The sequence below is a fragment of the Pimephales promelas genome, chromosome 2, assembly GCF_988280905.1.
Source record: "Pimephales promelas chromosome 2, fPimPro1.hap1.1, whole genome shotgun sequence".
Taxonomy (NCBI): domain Eukaryota; kingdom Metazoa; phylum Chordata; class Actinopteri; order Cypriniformes; family Leuciscidae; genus Pimephales; species Pimephales promelas.
The window spans coordinates 360,001-378,099 of NC_142770.1; the positions used below are offsets into that span (position 1 = coordinate 360,001).

The 18,099-nt window shown below is 44.5% G+C and overlaps 2 protein-coding genes across 2 annotated transcripts in view; both read right to left on the reverse strand.

The window, feature by feature from the left end:
* The window catches only part of celsr2 (cadherin, EGF LAG seven-pass G-type receptor 2), a 46,779-nt gene extending 41,277 nt beyond the window's left edge, over positions 1-5,502 (reverse strand). Inside the window, exon 1 of the mRNA XM_039682635.2 lies at positions 1,889-5,502. Within this exon, the coding sequence (XP_039538569.2) occupies positions 1,889-5,381 (3,493 nt within the window). The 5' untranslated portion in view covers positions 5,382-5,502. The remainder of the gene's footprint in view (positions 1-1,888) is intronic.
* A 2,696-nt stretch (positions 5,503-8,198) lies between these two features.
* Positions 8,199-17,745, reverse strand: capzb (capping actin protein of muscle Z-line subunit beta). Its single transcript, XM_039682599.2, has 9 exons — positions 17,580-17,745; positions 14,711-14,800; positions 14,000-14,121; positions 10,849-10,962; positions 10,636-10,777; positions 10,424-10,540; positions 10,274-10,339; positions 9,969-10,045; positions 8,199-8,898 (listed from the first exon to the last, which is right to left on the reverse strand). The coding sequence occupies exons 1-9, from the start codon at positions 17,580-17,582 to the stop codon at positions 8,805-8,807; spliced, it is 825 nt and encodes a 274-aa protein (XP_039538533.1). The 5' UTR covers positions 17,583-17,745; the 3' UTR covers positions 8,199-8,804.
* Positions 17,746-18,099: the final 354 nt, after the last annotated feature.

Genomic DNA, 18,099 nt, shown 5'->3' on the forward strand with positions numbered 1-18,099 from the left:
CAGTGGTGTGTTTCCAGCATCTGTGTGTGTGTGTGTGTGTGTGTTTCCAGCATCTGTGTGAGAGATTATCAGATGCTGATGTTCTTTCTCTGCCGCTGTAAATCCACACAGTAAATAGCAGTAAAGCCTTGAGTGATGAAACACTGAGACGGGATTTGTGTTCATGAACACGTCATATTGAGCTCTTAAGCACACACACACACACACACACACACACACACACACACACACACACAAACATATACACACTCTCAGCATGGCACTGACACACTCACTCAGTCACACACACACACACACACTCAGCAGGTGTGATGCGAGTGCTGAGTCTAGCTCTCTGATTGGCTGAGGCGAAGCACCAGCTGTTAGACATGTATGAATCGATCACACACACACACACACACACACACACACACACACAGTCATGTGTCACTAGGGTCTCTTCCTCTTTCATTAAAGACACTCAAGGCATCGGGATGAGCTAACGAACGCTAACGGTTCTTACACATCTGACCTTTGACCCTCAGGCACCACACACACAAAGAGCCGCTGAAGCTGGACTCGTGATTTAAGCGCATGTAAAGCAGGGCTCGAACGACCCCGGGGCCAGTTGCTCCATCATACAGCTTTTATACCTACAGTATATTGAGCAGAACTGTTGCTAATGCTGCTCGGAGAACTCATGTTAGCTAAGAGAAGTCATTTATTTGAGGTTTTATTCGTATTCCAACGGTCTAGACTTGATCATTTCTGTCAGCACCTATAAAACTCAACTAAACAGACATATTTCTGCAGTTTTGTCTCATAATAATTGGCCTGCAATGTATCTTTCCGTCAGAACGCTCAAAAATCATATAAAGCCAGTCGAGCGAGTTTCCCCGGAGGCCGCAGTCACGCAATCACGTGAAGAACTGACCGCTACACACACACACACACACACTCACGACTAATGGTTAATGGAGGAAGATCTGCTTCAATGTCAAACAACCTGAAGGAAATGGAGACAGATCCGCTAAACCAACACTGTGTCCCGCAGCGACTCGTTCGCTCGCTCATGTATTAATGCCGAGCAGAGGTCATGTATTATACATCAGCGAGAGCTGCAAATGCTCATGTCACGCAAGCCTCTCACAAAACTGCTGGAGAAGCACATACATGTAGAGTTGTCAAAAAGTATAGACTTCAACATATTATGCCCCTCTTCACCAGACGTCCCCTGAATGTGTGTGAGATTTCCGCTCAAATTCCCCCAGATCGTTTATTATAGATTACCAAATTTGCACCTTCTTGGGTGTGTGCAAAAATGTGTGTCCCTTTAAATGCAAATGAGCTTTAACTCCGCCTCCGTTCAGACGGGTTTTAGAGACTCCGGCAATAACAACACAGACGGATCTCACTGATCCAGAATCAGCCTATCCCAATCCGGGAACTCCCGCCTATAGTTCTATGTATCATGAACAGGTTCCTCCAGTGCGAAAGCCCCTAATCTATTTACTCCAGATACTGACTCTACGAACTTGTAAAACAGTGATAGATGAAGCTCTTAAATTCTACACTGAGGAGAAAATGCAACGCAACTTTGAGGAGACCGAGAGAAACGTGATTATGTATTTCTGCTCCGCGACACTAGACATACGATCATAACTCTTCATCACTGTCTACTTTATATACATACAATGTGTACTTTCTAAGCAATGTCAAAATAAAAGTCACAACAACAAGCATAGCTTACGTCACATCAGAGTTCCTACTGGCGGTGCGAACGCAACCAGGTAAACGTTCCTAAGAGAACCATTAGTTCTCGGGTCAACACCCTGGTGGCTGGTACTGAATTCCTAGAACTACCCGGTGCGAAAGCCCCTGTGTAGAACTGAACGAAACCGCTTCTTACCTGAGACTGAGATCCTCATGGACGCCTCCAGCGGTCTGTTGTTGTCCAGGGCTCGGCTGAGTCGGATCTCTCCGGTGCTCCGGTTCAGAATCACCAAATTCAGCTCGTTTCCCGCCTCAAAGCTGTAGTGGAGCTGATCCGAGACGTCCGGGTCGTGCGCCGGGATCCGCCCGATCGCTCCCGAAGGGAAGCTGCTGGTCTTATCGGTGACATAATTGTTGAAAATAATCTGGAAGTTCTTAAGGACGGGGATGTTGTCGTTCCTGTCGACGAGTTTGATGTGGACTGTGGCTCTGCTGACTAGCGGAGCAGATGTGGCCTGAACCACGATGACGTATTCCGAACGGGTCTCGTAGTCGAGGTCGGTCAGAGCGGTGAGCTCTCCGGAGAAGATGTCCAGTTGGAAGACCTCGGGAATGTTGCCTTCGACAATTTGGTACATGATTTGAGCGTTGCTGCCTTCGTCCGGGTCTGACGCGGATATGTGAGCCACAACAAGGCCGATGGGACTGTTCTCCTCCACGAAGATATCAAACTCATCTTTCTCGAACACAGGCGGGTTATCGTTCACATCCAAAACGGTTACTTGAATGTCAACCAGCGTTTTGAGCGCCGGAACTCCTTTATCAACCGCAAACGCTTGGAGGTTATAGATAGGCGTGTTTTCTCGGTCAAGCCGTCGTTGCGTACGGACGATTCCCGACGTGGACTCGATGATGAAGTCGCCGTCGCCGTCCTCTCCACCCTGGAACGTGTAGAAGACTCGCCCGTTGAGGCCTGAGTCGCGGTCGGTCGCGGAGACCTGCAAAACACTAGAAAACACGGGAATGTCTTCTGTGACGGAGCCTAAGTAACGATCCCGCAGGAACACAGGCGAGTTGTCGTTCACGTCGTTCACAAGGATCTCAAGGTACGTAGTGTCGGATTTCTGCGGGATGCCGTTGTCTCGAGCCGTGATGGCGAGCGTGAACGAAACTTGATCCTCGTAGTCCAGCTCCATCCGTGTGGTTACGGCTCCACTGTCTGCGTCGATGTGAAACTGAGGGATGCTATCGTCCATGAAGTACGTAATCCGAGCATTTTCACCCGTATCCTCGTCTGTTGCGCTGATCATTACCACTGTGGTGCCGACGCCCCGGTCCTCGTTGATGTTGACGGTGTAATGTGAGCTCTGGAAGACTGGTCTGTGAGTGTTAGCATCTGTGACGTTGACGTAAACCTTCCCTGTGTCGAAGCGCGTGCCGTCTGATGCTGTGACGGTTAGCACGTACTGTCGCTCCAGCTTGTAGTCTAGCGGTAACGCGAGCGTTATTAAGCCTCCGCCGCTTTGGCTAGTAATCGAGAAACGGTTTCTGGTGTTTCCGCTTGAGATCTGATACGTCACTACGCTGTTGATATCCTGATCAACGGCGGACACGGTTACGACACTCGTTCCTACGGCCGCGTCCTCGTTTAGACGCATGTAATACGCCTTCTGCGTGAACTCAGGGTTGTTGTCGTTGACGTCTAGAATAGTCATGCTAATGCTAGCGGAGGAAGACATAGGTGGCGTTCCATGGTCGCGCGCCTCCACTCCGAAGTTATAAAAGTCCACGCTTTCTCTATCCAACTCGGCTGCTACGATAATCCAGCCTGTGCTGTTGTTGACGGCGAACGGGAAGTTTGGCGTGGTCTCTGTGAGACGGTATTCCAAACGGGAGTTATCGCCAGCATCGGCGTCTATAGCTTGAATGTGAATGACGGAATATCCGACGGGAACGTTCTCTAGGACCGTAGCCTGGAACGGAGTGCTGACGAATATTGGAGCGTTGTCGTTAACGTCAAGCACTTGCACCGTGACAAGGCCGCTGATGTTGGAGAGTGGCGGCCGTCCACCATCTTGCGCTCGAATGCGAAGCATGTACTCTTTATTGATCTCGTAATCAAGCTGACTCACAAGGTCTAATTTCCCTGTCTGAGCGTCAATGTAGAACTGGCCTCGCGTGTTTCCACTCATGATGCTAAAATGGACCACGGCGTTGTTCCCGCGGTCCTGGTCGGTCGCCGTAACCTGCAGGATTTCCGTGTTTGGCGTCAAGTCTTCGGGAACTTGAACGACATAGCGTTTCTCGCTAAACTGTGGTGCGTTGTCGTTATCATCCTCCACGACGATGCACACGGTTGCCGTAGCACTACGAGGCCCGGGGTCACGACCTTGATCGTTCGCTTCAACCAGTAGCATGTAGGATTCGACAGTTTCACGGTCAACTAGGCCTCGTGTGCGAATAACGCCGGAGCGGGAATCGATCTCGAACACGTCGTTAGTCCCATTGTTTAGCAAATGATAAAGGATGTTTCCGTTGACGGGAGCGTCGCCATCCGTGGCACGTACAGTCAGGACCTCATAACCGATTTCAAGATTTTCTCGCACGCTTTCTTTATAGTCCTCCTGCTCGAAGACGGGGTCGTGATCGTTCGTATCGCTAACCGTTACGGTGAGCGTTGCCATGGCAGTGCGACGTGGCGTTCCGTGATCCACAGCCGTGACTCTGAACACATGCGTGTCCTTCGTTTCTCTATCTAGTATCTCCACGGTGGAAACGATGCCGCTCGCTGGGTCAACAGCGAAAAGATTGTTGGAACGACTATCAAACAAGGCCTCTAAGAAGTATTCCAGCCTGCCAGCTTCACCCTCATCCGGGTCAAATGCTTTTAAAACGACAACAAAAGTCCCGGATGGTTGATTCTCTGGAACAGACACTTGATACATGGGAGGTTGAAACTGAGGGTTATTGTTTACGTTCCTTCTCCCCCTGCTCAGAAGGCCTGAGTTTGAGCGCGCGGCCCGTTTAAGTAACGTCCTCAGGTGTGTTTGAGTGAACGGACCGCGACCCACGCGCCAGTGCGCATGCGCGACACCCGTACGCGTGCATCCCACGCAGCGCAGTTGAAACTCTAGCATAGAGTCGCGAGGGAAACAAAGCGGAGCCGAAGTAAACAAACGACCCTCGGAGACATAAAGCGCCGAAGTCCCGGTTACGTTACACTGCGTCGGGTTGCCGGGTAACACATCAAACACACGAAAAACAGCGGTGTCCGCCTCATGGCACTCTGAAGCATCTATTAAACTTATGATCTCCACGTCTAGTTCTTTTTCACGTTTGCGCCTAAACGCGCAGTTTTTCCCGTGAACGTGCACATTATACCGGCTGGTTAAAAGGTGTCTAAACCCAGACGCGTTGTTATCCGCGCAGTCCATGATCGTGTACACAGTGAACGGGTTCGAAAGAACCGATTCGCAGTTCAAAGCGCCGGAGAAAGTGAGCCATCCCGCGTCCCGGCGAAGGAAACTCTCCGCAAACCGGGGAATGATGAGCTGGTCCAGCGCGCAGGAGCCGGTGATCGCGATCGCGTTGCCCGGTCCCGCATCCTCACTCACGTGCACATCGAAACAATCCACGAGCCACGGGAGTTCAAACCACCCGAAAACAATGAGCAACAAATCCCACTTCATTACTTCTCGCTGCTGCTCTTCCACGGAGAATGAATTACATCCAGTTTTTCCCTTCAAAGTTGGCGTGTGGAGTCTCCATGCTGATCCACGGACTGCGGTCACACACGCACACACACACCTCCAGTGAATCCGGGGAGGGGGATCATTAACATAAACCTGATTCTGGGGGTGGGTGGGAGAGAGGGAGAGAGAGAGAGAGAGAGAGAGAGAGAGAGAGAGAGAGAGAGAGGTGGGGGCAATATCTTAAAAGGGCAAACTGCCCCAAGACACCCTGCCGATGCTATTCAGAAGATCTGCTCTGGAGGAGAGGAAAATCAAGTCATTTTACTGAATAAAGAATTGTATTCCTTTATATTTGAAAGAGGATTAAAGTTGTTGTATTACTATTTAATAAAGTGCACTAATACAAATACACAGCTGTCAAGTTCCAGAAAAGGCAATAAAGATGCAAATAATCAAGCAAACGGGGAACGGTTTAACAAAATATAAACAAACGTTCTAGCAACGTAAATAGAACGTTAATAATAATAAATTCGCGCTTTTCTTATACGACAATTCACCATGACGTCACAACAATAAAAGACGTTCTTCCGGGTGGCAAAAGCCGAAGCGTCCCTATGGCAACACTAGTAAATTGCATGGAGGGAGACACACCGCCGGCAGAAGCCTAATCTACATTTCAACAGTTGATTCAAGAACAGACGTGGTGCAAATTCAGACATAGTTAACATGATCATTAAAGCTTAGATTCTTTGATCTAGAGACGTGCACTCCCAACACACTAGACCGCGGCGCGGGACTAGATCTTATAGCCGAGTACGGGCGGTAATGTGTGTGCGGATTGCAGGAGAATAAAACGATTCGCGGGACTCCCGCAAACTAGAAATATCTATGAATAAAGCAAATAAAAACGAATACATTTGTATTCATCTGTTGCAGAAAAGCAACAAGAACAACTAAAACAAGATAGAAATGACTTACATGGCAGAGTTTCATTTTATAACGTGACTGCAGCGATGAGCGATGTAGCCAATCACAGACATATGTGTTGATTTATTGAACGCATTGGCCAATCAGAAGCATTTACGATGAAGAAGCATTTACTCACCGCTCAAAAGAAAGTAACATAGAAAGTAAGGTTAATAGAAATAACTAAGTTAGTTGAGAACGTCAGTTATATAACGACCCACGTATTAAAATGGTTGGGTTTAAATCGGGCTCAGGCTCATAATTAGTAGATGACATGCACTTTTGACGACGTCCACTCGCTTTAACCTCCTCACCCACAGGTTCTGCTGGATAGATTTACTTTTTTCTGAAGGAAATCGATAAAAAAAAAAAACTAGGCTACACCTTTTGCTGTATAGCCTATCTGGTGGCTCAACCCCAAACACAACATATTTTCGCCATAGATTCAACTTTGATCAACAAAAATTGATTTTAACTGTGTAACTGTTCAGTTGACGGCTGGATCTCTTCAGTTAGTCAATGGAAGCCGCTCGCGTTCTGCCACCCGGAAGTATCGCGGTGCCTATTGTTTACAAACATTCTGAAATGCCCTATAGGCCTTCGCGCTAGAGCTAGAACGTTCGTTCAGTTATCTCTTTAATAATGTTCTCAAAACGTTATCAATAAAACATTTCGTTATTGGAACGTGCGTTTGTCTATTTGTTTTTTTTTTCTTCCGTTACTGCTTTCAGAAAGTTCTTCGTCTCCTATATGACTGCAAAATGATCAAAAGGAATGTTTAAGTTCGCTAAACCAAGAAAACAATTTAAACGGTAAAATGAACGTTCTTAACGTTCCATTAAACCGTCTAATACAAATTTAGGCTAATAAACAAACAAAAAACCTGACGATTGTGTTACTGATGATTTAGGTTATTTGATTTGATCAGCAACAACATCATTAAACAAAATTTTAAAAATAATCAGCTAAATCCTCAATTTTAAAATTAAACAGCAACGGCTAAATAAAAAACAAACACATTTTAAATATCAGTCACAGTGAAAGGAGCCGCTCGCTTCTCCGCGTGGGAGTTTGTGTGACTGGTGCATTAACCGAGCACATGAGTAGTTTAAATAACATTTTATGAATTATTTTCCCCCAGAAATGTTTGATGATGTCACCTTGGCGCCTCCTGCTGTCCCGAACATGTCAGCGCATGCGCATTTATTTATTCCCTTTTTACCTCACAGTTAAGTCAAATCTATAATGTTGAAATAACGAGTGTTTCTGTGGCACATACTGTTTATACCTACCAATGCGTTAAATATTAATATTTACTGCCCTGACTCGTTTAAATCAATAGCAGCACGTGCCCTGTGAGCTGCGTTTGTATTGGACCGTCGATAGGGGGCGCTGTTCTGCTGATGATGTGAAGCGGGAAAAGAAAAGTCTGAACGAAGCAACTAGTTCGCGCCATAACTAAATGATTTATATGGGGTCAAATCGTTTAATTAACAGTTTACAACAGTATCTCGACCTAAAGTTTTCACGTTTATAAAGTCTCCTAATCTGCCCAGCAACGGCTCGGAGAAGATTCGCGCTCTTTTTCCTGAGGATTAAAGGATTTCTTTAAAATATGATTAATTGATCTTCAGAGAAGACGAGAGATGAGAGAAAACGGCCGATTAACTGGATATCTTCCAGCCTAAACAAATGAAATGGATGTATGGAATGAAATATTGATTAACGTGTTATGGATTTTACTATGTGAAAAAGAGTACGAGTAAAATTATTGTCGAGCACCAAAGCAACTTGTGTATGTTTCCCAGCATTTTACAGTAACACGTTTTAAACAAACATAACACACAGTTCGTTTTTGCTGTTTTTATTGTAGCTGGAGGCCCTAAAACAACAAACTGAGCTTTACAAAAAACGAACAAAAAAAGACCAAAAGAAAAAAAATAAACTTGACATAATAATAATCCACCCTGAAGAAAACAACGAAATCGTCTGACGCCTCCAGATGGACAGAGAGAGACGGGAGGAATATATTTGCTGATTTTGTTAATGACGCATTCAACACACACACACTCGCACATATACACACTCACACTCACTGTGTGGATTCAAACAAAACGTTTAATATTAACAGCAAAATCAATATTAATGATAAAGGTCATAATACATACATGTGTGTATATTTATATATATTTATATATCCCGCCTCTCCTGGAAAACGTGTTCTTCTGATTGGCGGGAGAAAAGCTCCGCCCCCACAGTGATGTCATCAACCAGACAGAAACAACCAGCACTGTTTTAATACTACATGATTACAGACCAGAGACAGACAGACAGAGAGAGAGAGAGAGACAGGTGCATTGAACAAAAAAACAAAAAGCCTTTTTCATTTGTTTTCCACAGACGGAGAGAGAGAGAGACAAGTGAGGTGGAGAGACAGAGAGAGAGAGATGGACTCTAGCTTTGCTGTTTGCCGCGTTGGCTAAGCGCGATCATCAGGTCGTTCTTCAGAGCATCCTGCTTCGACCTATCCGCCAGCGTCTGGACGCTCCTGAAACACACACACACACACACACGTTAGACAGGAACACACACATTTACACCACTTTTCTATTGCAAACTGAATCATCCGCATGAGTGTAACTCATATCGCTTTAATTTAACGATTCCAATAAGTTCGAAAATAACCCTCAGATATCGTTCACATTCAGTGTTATTGCTCGAGCGGTCATCATCAGGGTTAAACACACCATAAAGAACAACTCGCCGAACGCTTCACACTCATGTTGAAATACACAGAGGAATCGAGAAGAGTTATCCTTCATCTCACACATTAATGTACCCAGAATGCACCTGCATGCAGTTAGTGTGTTTAAAGAGGTCGTGCAGGCACACACACACACACACACGCCTCTGACCCTAGTCAATGTAGATCTGACGCTGGGTCAGAACCTGAGAGAGCTCCCGCTGCAACTGACGGTACTTTTGATTATCAGGAAGAGACTCGATAGATCTGGAGCCCATCGACACAATGATAGAGAGACACCGAGAGACAGAGAGAGAGAGAGACAGACAGACACAGAGGAATGGAAAACAGTGGAGAGATATGAGGAAACCTCAGCAGGAAGAGATGATGAATCTGTCATTATTAATTAATCCATTCGCGACCAGAATAACGAATCAGAAACTGACTTTGTAAATGACTTTAAAAAACCCGAAACTTCAACTTCATTTGGAAACTGTGGGTAAAAATGTCGATTTTCTGATTCGCAGAAGGAAAACACGTGCATCTCTTCGGTTCTCACACACCGATTCACAATCAAACGACTCTTCTGAACCAGTTCGTTCAGATAATGAATCAGAATCAGGTTATTATCCACGACTAACACCAAACTATTCAAAACACTGTTCTGTCAACTGAAATGAAGCTGCAATATTAGTTGAAAAACTAAATGTTTCCTTAGCAGTAAACTGAAAAAAAAAAATACATTAAACTTAAAAAGCAGCACTCGCTCGAGGTGTTTCTCTCGCCGTGTCCAGTTGTGAAGTTTGATTGGCGCGCTGTGACTCATTTGTGTTCAGGGAGGATGGGCTCTGCGAGTGTGTGTCATGTGATCGTACCTCAGGCCGTTCACGATGTCCTTGGTCTTGCCGAAGTAAATCTCATTGAGAGTGGAGCGGATCTTGTTCTCCATGTCCTAAAGGACACACACACACACACACACTCAGTTTAAGCATGTATGACGACGTGTAGCCGAAGCTAGCACTGAAGCGCGTGTGTGTGTGCGTGAGCAAGAGTTGTCTGTGTTCTGTCATCAGTGTTCATCTCTGCTGTGATCTGAGCTCATATTACTGACTCTACACACCAGTAGTGTTAGATGTGCTATTAGTGTGTGTGTGTGTGTGTGTGTGTGAGTGAGAATCACCTCCACTAAGCGTCCGATGTTGGCGATGTGAGGGGAAGATTCACCGACCGTCTCATCTTTCTCCATCTGAGACACACACACACACAGGTCAGCAGCAGTAACTGGACACACAGCTCTGTGTGTGTGTGTGTGTGTGTGTGTGTGTGTTACCTGTCGAGTGAGGCTGCCGCCCAGGTTCATGGTTCCAGAGCCGGTTTTGGTGGTCTGAAGCCACAGCATGACGGTGGACGTGAGTTTATAATGGGCCGTGCGGCCGCTGGACTTTTCCTGAAAACACACACACACACACACACACTCTCACTCAAACACATCCTGTTTCGCTGCCTTTCCAAATGACATCAGTTCCTGGATGTGTGTCTCACCTGCACCTCCACCACATGGATGGAGTCCCAGCATCCCTTGATCTTCTTGGAGCCGTCGCCGGCCTTCTTGATGAGGATGACTCCGGCGAACCCGTGATCCAGATCCCACAGGTAGACGGAGGAGACCCCGCCCTCGAAGTACCTGTGGGCGGAGCAGAGCGCGTCAGCCAATGGCAGCGCGGTGGGCGCTGAGGGGGAGGGGCTTGTACTCACAGGTCTCGGTACTGGTCGAAGGCGTTGTTGGCCTCCACCTCCAGCTTCCTGAGCCGCGCGGACGGCATCGCTCCGTCGTCGATCGGGGGCTCATACTTATTACTCCAGGGGGATCTGGGACACACACACACGTGACATCATCAGAGCGCGCAAACCAAACACACACGTGACATCATCGGAGCGAGCAAACATGCATGACATCAAGAGCGCACAAACCAAACACACGTGTGACATGAGAAGACACAAACACGCATGACATCATCAGAGCCCACAAACAAACACGCATGACATCATCAGAGCCCACAAACACGCATGACATCATCAGAGCCCACAAACAAACACGCATGACATCATCAGAGCCCACAAACAAACACGCATGACATCATCAGATCACACAAACAAACACGCATGACATCATCAGAGCCCACAAACAAACACGCATGACATCATCAGAGCACACAAACACGCATGACATCAGAGCCCACAAACACGCATGACATCATCAGAGCACACAAACACGCATGACATCATCAGAGCACACAAACAAACACGCATGACATCATGAGAGCGCACAAATACGCATGACATCATCAGAGCACACAAACAAACACGCATGACATCAGACAGAGCCCATAAACACGCATAACATCAGAGCGCACAAATACGCATGACATGACATCATCAGAGCACACAAACACGCATGACATCATCAAAGCGCACAAACACGCATGACATCAGAGCACACAAACACGCATGACATCGTCAAAGCGCACAAACACGCATGACATCAGAGCACAAACACGCATGACATCAGAGCACACAAACACGCATGACATCAGAGCACACAAACACGCATGACATCAGAGCACAAACACGCATGACATCAGAGCACACAAACACGCATGACATCATCAGAGCACACAAACAAACACGCATGACATCAGACAGAGCCCATAAACACGCATAACATCAGAGCGCACAAATACGCATGACATGACATCATCAGAGCACACAAACACGCATGACATCGTCAAAGCGCACAAACACGCATGACATCAGAGCACAAACACGCATGACATCAGAGCACACAAACACGCATGACATCAGAGCACACAAACACGCATGACATCAGAGCACACAAACACGCATGACATCAGAGCACAAACACGCATGACATCAGAGCACACAAACACGCATGACATCATCAGAGCACACAAACAAACACGCATGACATCAGACAGAGCCCATAAACACGCATGACATCAGAGCGCACAAATACGCATGACATGACATCATCAGAGCACACAAACACGCATGACATCATCAAAGCGCACAAACACGCATGACATCAGAGCACACAAACACGCATGACATCGTCAAAGCGCACAAACACGCATGACATCAGAGCACAAACATGCATGACCTTAGGCTTGTTGGACTTCATGCAGCTCTGCGCAGACCGATCGTCGGCTGACTTGAAACAGTGCATGCCGGTTAGAAATTTTGTCCGACTTGATGCAGCGCTGACTCCACGTGACTGTGACATATGCCATCAAAGTACCGCGAGAGCGATACGAGAGTAGCCGGAGGACTCAGCCAGCGCAGCTTCTCAAGAGCGGCTGCACGAGCTCTGATGATGTCACAGCTGTTCCACGATTCGTCGGATTCAACGCATGACAACGATCACGTGCGTTTCGTGTTTATTCTCGCACATTTAGTTCCACTAAAGCTCACAAATCTGTTTTCTATAACAGTAAACAGTCTTTTTATGTAGTCCCGATGTTATATTGTGTCATGTTTATCAGGTTTATCAAAATAAAACTGATTAAAAAACGTTGATTCCACGTCATTGATTATAGGCTTATTTTGAACTTTATTCCAGTTCAAACAGATGCTGTATGAAGCAGTAAAGTGTTGAATGAAAATGTGTCTGAAATATCTGTTTATTTGGCAAATGTTGCATTTATTTCACTTAGGCTGTGGTAAAGCATGCAAACACCACGTGAGCCGTCACTACGGGAACCAGAAATTGTCCGACTTCACGTCTCCATTTGCAGCTCCTCCCCGCCTGCACGCGGCTATTCTCGCCGATCGGTTGCATCCAGCCGCAGGCGATGTCGAACACACCTATCGTCAAAGCGCACAAACACGCATGACATCAGAGCACACAAACATGCATGACATCGTCAAAGCGCACAAACAAACATGCATTACATCAGAGCACACAAACACGCATGACATCATCAAAGCGCACAAACACGCATGACATCATCAAAGCGCACAAACATGCATGACATCAGAGCACACAAACACGCATGACATCGTCAGAGCGCACAAACACGCATGACATCATCAGAGCACACAAACACGCATGACATCAGACCGCACAAACACGCATGACATCATCAGAGCGGACAAACACGCATGACATCATCAGAGCAGACAAACACGCATGACATCATCAGAGCACACAAACACGCATGACATCCCACGGGTTTGACGGCGTTTCCTTTCACTCTGGTGTGGGGCATGTGAAAGATTTTTCCTAGATTTAATTTAATTTTTACTATGGTGGTTTTCATTGTTCTGGTTTCCCCTTTAATGGTTTAATTAAACGATAGCATTCAAAACGCATGTCTAATTAACTGAAATCATGAAACTTTTATAATTAATTCCTGGATCATACACTTCCCGTTTCAAATCGCTCCGGAATGGTTAAATTAAGTTTTAGTAATCAAAAAGCATGTCTAATTAATTACAATTGTAAAAATTTATGCAATTTAACAACAATCTGTTAAGAGTTTAACAAATTAAATTTTGTATGAAATACATTTTGTTTTCCCAAATTCATTTTCCATTTTACTGGAATGCGTTTTTCACTGTTTTAATTAAACTTGAATAACGAAAAAGAACATTTAATCCAAATAATAAAAAAAAAAAACCCTGTTAACTTCATTTATTAAAATTGTAACAATAATAGGACAGATACTAATTGTTTTATCACTTTTTACATTTTTCTGTATTCGTGATTTAACACAAATTCATCATCAAAAACAGTGGTGAATCAAACGACAAACAATTGAATGAATATTTCGTAAATCACTTAAAACTAAGAGTTTGTGGTGTGTGTGAACATGGGTTGAGCTCCGACCTGTAGGAGTCGCCGTCGCGGTTGTAGTCGCACAGCAGATAGTCTTTGCCCACGACTTTATCGCGAGCGATCTTCAGCGGCTGATCCACAGACGACAGCAGATCTTCACACAGGCTGGGCACCTAAACACACACACACACACACAGAACAAATGATTCACCCTGCCGGAGAGGAAGTGGATTCCTGTCACACACACACACACACACACACTCCAGCAGTGTGACTGACACCAGCGCTAATAACAGACCCAACGCTAACACAGTTCACACAAGAGCTTTCACTCCCAGGAGCACATATTCAACTCTACACATAATGAAAACAGCGCAGAAAACACAATAAAATATCATAACAGTAGTTTATGATGCACTGAAAACATTATCAAAGCCTGTAACTGAAGATTACTGTAGTCTTCAACAATCCGAGTCATTTACTGGAGAAACACACTAATACTAAAATAGAAATTAAAGTTAAATAGAAATATGTAAAAAAACAAATGGGATATAAGCACATAAAATCGCTAAAATGAAAATAATTAAACAAGTAAATAGAAATATTTTAACAACTAAAAAAAATCTAATTACAAAAATACTAAAACTAAAATGAAAACACAAATAAATGAATGTTCTTCACATGTGTGTTACAGTGATGTTTGAGGGGGTCGTTAAACCCACAGAGGTCAGAGGTCAGAGGAGCGAGGGAACACACACTGACCAGGTCGATGAGGTCGCTGAGGTTCTTCTCGATCTGTTGCGGAGGCAGACGCCTCATCAGGTCCAGCGCACAGTCCAACTGCTGCTCGTTCTGGAACACACATGATCAATCAATCAAAGAGAGGACTCAATACTTTTATTCAGCAAGGAGTTTACACTCGTGTGTGTGTGTGAGGGGTCAAAGGGCACGCTGGGATCCAAACCACCTGCTCCCGGCCTAAATGTGGTTCGCTGAGAGCAGAACATCTAAACATGAACTCTCACACAGTCACTGCTGAAGTTATAAACATCTGTCTCCAGGTTTAGACTGAACTTTACTTCAACCTCACCGTCTCTCTTACTGATACATCTATACATCTATATATCTATACATCTATACATCTATATATCTCATAAATCTATACATCTATATATCTCATACATCTATACATCTATATATCTATATAACTCATACATCTATACATCTATAAATCTCATACATCTATATATCTATACATCTATATATCTCATACATCTATACATCTATATATCTCATAAATCTATACATCTATAAATCTATACATCTATAAATCTCATACATTACACGTCAAAACACTGCGACCCTGAAACCCTCAAACACCGAAACTACCGCGAGTTTCATCTGACGGCCGTTGACGTGAAATAAACACCTAGTTGCACAGCATTACCGATTAAACACTTCTGTCAAAATATCACCAAAACCCCCAACAAACCCATCAGATTCAGAAATATTAACCCTTTAATTAACTGTAGTTCTTTATTTGTTCAGCCTTAGCTGAAAATTGGACTTTCGTCTCGCCATACATTCACAAAACAGCACACATCAAGATTAAAATACTCACATTTCCTAAGTCTTATTCAAAAGAATTAATGCATTTGGGCCAAAAGTTTGTTTATATATTGCTTTAATCTTCTTCGTGATGGCGAGATGCTAATGATTCAAAGACGTGATTCGAAGGGTGTGTTGTGTCTCGCTATAGTGAGCAAATATAATGCTTCCTGCTACTCTTGTAATTCTGTCTAACTTTACTTTATTCACAGATGAACTCATCCAAACCACACAGTTATGTTATACTCTAAATTAAACTAATACAAACTCTTTGCAGATCAACTTACAGAAGTTTCTCTGTTTCCTAATAGCACGAATACAGCCTTTGATTCACTTTCTTACAAATAAGATTCACATTATTAGAGAAATTCAATTTACAGTCAATCATACTTAAATATTGAGCACCCAAAGCCTCTAAACAAACATAGACAATAAACCCCAAAATATTAAACTCCCAAATCCCAGAGGACGGTAAAAGCAACAAATATTTAGGGATGCACCGATACGAACGTTTTGGCCGATAACCGATAATTCTTGGGAATTATAACCGATATATTGGCCGATAAATCTAAAAAACTATTTTTTATAGAATTTTTGAGTTAAAGTCTCACCATTAAATCCATGTCCCAAACACACAATTATGATGTTCTCGTTATGATTTTATGTAGCTGATATGACGGATTGCGTTGCGCTGAACTGTACGTTAATCATATTTCAAGCAATTCAAAACCATCTTGTTGAACAGCGCGCATCTGAAGTGTCTCAGCTGAAGGAAAAAATACATATCGGCTAATATGAGCCGATAACATTAAAAATGAACATATGTCGGCATGTTCCGATATATCGCGCATCCCTAAAAATATGAAATACTAACAGAAAACCTGTCAAACACATCTCGAATGTCAGATACATCAATACTAAACCTTCCAATACTGACCCCAAATTATCGAACTCTCGAACCCTAAATGTCTAACGGTGCATTTACACGACGTACTAAACACGGAAGAGTATTTACTGTGCATTTTCGCACATATACAGACGACAACATTGTCAAACTGATCCGTGAAAACTATTATTCTGGCGTCAGGCCAGTAGATGGCGATGTCACTGCGTAAAGAAACCCTAACGCTACTATGACTGAACACGTAACGCGCGTGCATGATTTGTGTTTTTGTAGTTCACACAGAGACGATAAAGGTCTCATTTTCACAATCTCACACTTTAAATCCTGTTTTTAAAAGTTGTCATGCCCCCAAAACGCCACTGTCGTGTAAACGAAGAGCCAAAACGCAGAAAACGTTTAAACGGAACACTGAAACCTGAACACTGAAAACAATGACACTTTATTATTGATATTAATAACATGGACAATTTAATGACGGAAAATGAGACACGTTCACATGTTTTTAAATGTGGCGATATCAGATTCGGCTCCAGTGCGAACACATCATGATCCTGAACTGACCCGCATTTGAGAAGAATGTAAACACGTCAGTCTTTTACTATCTAAAACCATCAAACACTAAACCCATCTGACAGATGAAACAGATATTGACCCCCTCAAAGCCTCAAAAACAACCCCAGGACAGAAACCCCACAATTACATAGAAATCTCAGGCTAAAACCTGCAACTCTTTACCCAAAAACTCCCAAAACACACCCAAACAAACACCAATGCAACAAACACTAAACCCCACAGAGACCAACTCTACATTAACATCTCAAACAACACACACCAAACATGAAACAGATATTAAACTCACACACACATAAATAAATATACAGAGACACACTGAACACCAGGACACTCGAAACACGAGCCCCTGAGAACCCCTAAAACGCTCTTCTTTTATAAAATATAGGAGTGTGTGTTAATGTTCTAGTGTGTGTATTATGTTCTGGTGTGTGTGTGTGTGTGTGTGTGTGTGTGTGTGTGTGTTCGGCTCAGATTCTGCGAGGCGCAGCGCGGCTCTTCCTAAAACGGGCATCGACCCAATAAGGCGCGCCCCCGCGGGTCTCTCACCATGTCTGCGGCTCTCGGGCTCGGTTCTGCGGGGATGAAGCGGGCTCGGTTCGGTTCGCTGTGCGGGTCTGCTTCGGTGTATCTGGACGCGGTGCTGCTTCGACTCTCTGACGGAACCCAGCCCTGTCAGCGCTTCACTTCCTCATCCGGGCTCCAGCAGGGGAGGCGCGCGATGCACATCCGGGTCATTCCGCTGCAAGACCGCGCTGGCCAATCACAGGCGCTCGAGTAAGGCATGGCCAAATATAGAAGAAAGGGGGCGGGGCGGAAACTGAGTGGGCGGGGTGTGGGCGGCAGGGGGCGGCAGAGAGCAGCGATCATTATTACTCGTTACAGATATGGATATACTCAGAATGACAATTTGCAATGCAAAACTAAAGTAATTTTCACATTTTAAATGACTTTAAATGATGTGTAAATCATTTGGAACAAACAAAAAACAAAAAAAGCGCTGTAAAAAAAACTGTACAGCTTTGATTTTATGTAATATTTCTATTTTTGTTATTCATTTATTTTCTTT

Excerpts from the sequence above, each read along its gene's own strand:
- capzb (XM_039682599.2), bottom strand. Across the intron at positions 10,046-10,273 it reads ACATCGGACGCTTAGTGGAG|GACATGGAGAACAAGATCCG; the intron begins GTGATTCTCACT and ends TGTGTCCTTTAG. Across the intron at positions 8,899-9,968 it reads GACATCGTGAACGGCCTGAG|GAGCGTCCAGACGCTGGCGG; the intron begins GTACGATCACAT and ends TGTGTGTTTCAG.